General features: G+C 33.1%; 1 protein-coding gene across 1 annotated transcript; it reads left to right on the forward strand.

Annotated features, from left to right (window-relative positions):
* The first annotated feature begins 1,353 nt into the window (after nucleotides 1–1,353).
* LOC114270087 (uncharacterized) lies at nucleotides 1,354–3,511 on the forward strand. The gene is made up of 3 exons (XM_082918837.1): nucleotides 1,354–2,657; nucleotides 3,296–3,299; nucleotides 3,386–3,511. The coding sequence occupies exons 1-3, from the start codon at nucleotides 1,354–1,356 to the stop codon at nucleotides 3,509–3,511; spliced, it is 1,434 nt and encodes a 477-aa protein (XP_082774963.1).
* The last annotated feature ends 749 nt before the right edge of the window (nucleotides 3,512–4,260 follow it).

A 4,260-nucleotide genomic window follows, 5' to 3' on the forward strand; every position in this document is an offset into this window, starting at 1 on the left:
GTACGCAATGGATAGCTTACACCTATGACAAATTTCGAGGATGAAATTTTTAAAAGGAAAGAAGATTGTAATAACCCGAAAATTTAAGTTCTCTCTTAAATTGTATACTAGTATTATGGTTGTATGTTATAATATATTATTAAATAAATAATAATAAATATATAATCTAATTTGGCATTGGATTATCAAATATGAAATTAATTAGGAATTATTATTTGGGGTCAAATTAACAGAAATATGAAATTATAATACTAATTGGGCTAAATTAAAGTTAAAGATAGTAAATAAATAAATATAAAAGTAAGAGTAAATAATAATAATAATAAAGGGTGTGGTAGTAAAATAAATAATTAATTTTCTGTTGGTATACAATAGAGTATAATTTAATTAGGGATTAATTTATTTATATAGTTATATTAAAAAACTGGGCCAAAGTGTAATTATCCTAAATATTTATTAAAGATAAGCATCAATCCATATAATTTATGGACGAATCTGTGGAAGGATATACGGGCCACGTATGCTCTTAGAGCATCTCTAATGGTTGTTGCTATATTGGGGTTGCTATTGCTATAATTTGGCAATAAATAGTATTATTTTGCCAAATTATAGCAATGGTGCTCCAATGGTCATTTGCTATTTTTGGCACATCTCAACCAACTATCCCTCCAACTTTGTAGGTGTTGTTTGGATATAAGTTTTTTGTGATTTTATTTTTATTTATTTTTTGTCTTTTGTGACATTTTTTATCTGTTTATTAAAAAATTATATATTTATATTATTTCCAACTAGACAAATATAAAAAATTAAAAAAAAAATGAAAAATTGGGAAAAAAATTTTGTTTGATTAATTCACCCCACCAAAAAACATATCACTACATATTTAATAAATTTTTTTAACTACACATAAAAAATAAACAATTACCAATTACCCATCAACAACCAACCACCAACAACCATCTATTATTAACCCAGCATTCATTCACTCACATCCACCCACCCAACAACCATCCATTATTCATCCACTCACCCAATAATCACTCATTATTCATTCACCCACCCAACAACCATCTATTATTCATTCACTCACCCAACAACCACCCATTATTTATCCACCCACCCAAAAACCATCCATTATTCATCTACCCACCTAACAACCACTCATTATTCATCCACCCACCCAACAACCATCCATCGTTCACTCACCCACAATTTTCTCTATAAATATAACATAAGGTTTTCTATAATTTTCATATTCACCTACCTATCATTTTCATATCTTCAAAACTCTCTGTACCCACCAAGAAGATTTTCTACAATTTTCATATTCACCCACTCACCCATCTACCTACAATGAACAATTTGAGTAAAGCCATATTAAATGGAGATTTTGATGAATCTTCATCATCTGATGATGATATCATCATGATGCAACTATTCACAGCGCAACAACAAAGATTACAGATGTTAAGCCTAAACCAACAAACCAGACGTGTTGGTTCCACAAGTGGTCGTCGATACATTAATCGTGAGAGGGTCAAAGGCGACGAACAGATTTATAGAGATTATTTTGCAGATAATCCTATCTATCCAGAAGAGTACTTCCGAAGACGTTTTCGAATGAGGCGGTCATTGTTTGTTAGTATCTTACACGATATTCAACAAGTGAATGCGTACTTCATCCAAACTCGTGATGCTACTGGTGCTCTTGGATTATCCGGTGTACAGAAGATGACTGCAGCACTTCGGATCCTCCAATACGGCGTGCCTGCTGATGCTGTAGACGAGTACATTAGAATCGACAAAAGTACTGCAATTGCTGCCTTAAATTTTTTTACCAGATCAATTGTTGCTACCTATGAAGCTGTTTACTTAAGATCTCCAAATGAAGCAGATGTCGGCAAATTATTGCAAAAGGGAGAGCAACGCGGGTTTTCTAGAATGTTAGGGAGTTTGGATTGTATGCACTGGCGTTGGAATAAATGTCCAAGTGCCCAAGTCGGTGCTTACACTGGACACTATCACAAACCAACAGTTGTACTCGAGACAGTTGCCTCCTATGACTTATGGATTTGGCATGCTTTCTTTGGCATGCCTGGCTCTCTAAATGATATTACTGTTCTTGACAGGTCGCCTTTATTTGCTGAATTAACTAGAGGACGTGCCCCTGCTGCCAACTTCACCACCAATAATCACGCATACACCATGGGGTATCATCTTGCTGATGGTATCTATCATCATTGGGCAACGATTATGAAAACAATATCTCAACCTCAAGGCGCAAAGAGACAGCTATTTGCAAGGATGCAAGAGGCATGTCGGAAAGATGTCGAAAGGGCATTTGGAGTGCTCCAAGCACGATTTGATATTGTCAGCGTGCCAGCTAGAGATTGGAGTGATAAGGATTTGTACTACATCATGAAGACATGCATTATTTTGCACAACATGATCATTGAAGACGAGCGTGATATTCCAGAAAATGAACGCAGTGCAGCACAACTTGAGACTGATACGAGTAATTTGGGCTGTCAAGTGTCACGCGATCCGAATGAGGAGTATGCTCAATTTATGTTGAATCGGAAAAGGATTAGATCTGTTGAAACCCATAATGTAATTCGTAATGATCTAATTGAACACTTGTGGTCCCGAGCTGGAGAGTTAGATTAAGTTTGCATTTTATCTTTTTAATGACAATTAATGTCATTTAATGTCAGTTAATGTCTTTTTATTCCAATAAAATGTTCTTCATTTAATGTCTTTTTATTTTACAATATCTTTTAATGTCAGTTAATGTCTTTTTTTACATTGTGAAGTACAAAATACTCAAAATATTTCTTAAAACAACATGAAATTTCATTAAAAATTACATCAAAAAATAAAGACTAACATTTATCCCGTAATTACATCAAAAAAGACTAACAATTACATCAAAAAATAAATGATATTGCAAAAAATAAAGACTAGCATTTATCTCGTAATTATTCATCAGGAGGTAGGGGAAATAAAAATTTGGGCTGCTCACATTTGAGGACCACTTGGCGAAAATCTCATTTTTTCGCATTGTGTAATACGCTTTCATCTGAGGGTCCAAATGAGAAATGTCCGTAGTTATTATTTGGTGTTCTTCCTTTCTCATCTCATGTTCTTGTCTTCTGATCTCGAAGTCATGTTTTTTCATCTCATGTTCTTGTCTTCTGATCTCGAAGTCATGTGTTTTTCATCTCAAGTTCTTTCATCTTCTGCATTGCTTGAATCCTTTTTTCTTCTCTTTCATCTTTTTTCTTTTCCTTCTCAGCAAGGTATTGGTTAAATGTGTCCAATTGTGTGCTCATATTTTGAACTTCAGCTTGAACGACTTGATTTTTTCGAAATAATTCTTTTGCAGATTTCCTACCTTTTACCCCTTGCAGAGACACTACCCTCACCAGCAGTTGGATTGTTACCAACACTTGGATTGGTGTCATCTTCAAGAAAAATGCAATTATCCATAGGGGAATCGGGGGCTGAATGAGGGGAAAATGGTGTATGTATCCTTGACTTCACCTTATTCGTAGGAGTTATATCTTGCCACCTGGTATTGTTTTGCAAGATTGACCAACAATGTTCAAAAGCAAAATGTTTCTTTTCATCTTGATGGTATAAAAGTTTTGCTTGAAGCATCTGTATCAATATTGAATTAAGTAAGTATCAATAAAATAAAATAAAACATGAGATCTTACTAGATAAAATAAAATATGTATCAATATTGAATTAAGTAATTATTTAATTTTTATATGAGACGAAATAAAATAAAATAAAAACTAACGTAATAAATGAATATGAAATCTTACTAAATCAACTTGAGGCATCCCACTTGGGTGTAGATTTTCGACTTGCACTAAACATCCACGAAATTTGTTAGAACATTTCATGATTGTACCCCGATCGAGATTGGATAGAAACTTTTGTTCTTGACTGATCATTCTGATTGGAGCAATAATTTTCATAAATTCTACCCCAAAAGTGAGTATAAGATTGTGAATTACCAACAATTGGATCTTCAGAAATGTGACGCCAAGCTTTACAAAGTGCTATATCTTCAGCAATGGTGAATGATTTTCCTCTCTTTATTTTTGATGAACCTTCCATACCGATTGTGTAAAGAAAATATAAATAAAAATAAAAATGTAATTTAGGAAATTTGTTGTGAAATGAAATTGAGTAAAAAGAGAGCACAAAATGTTTGTATTTATAGAAAAAAAAAAAAAAAAAAAAAAAAAG

The sequence above is a fragment of the Camellia sinensis genome, chromosome 1 (genome assembly GCF_055761805.1).
Source record: "Camellia sinensis isolate YWXY chromosome 1, ASM5576180v1, whole genome shotgun sequence".
NCBI classification, from domain to species: domain Eukaryota; kingdom Viridiplantae; phylum Streptophyta; class Magnoliopsida; order Ericales; family Theaceae; genus Camellia; species Camellia sinensis.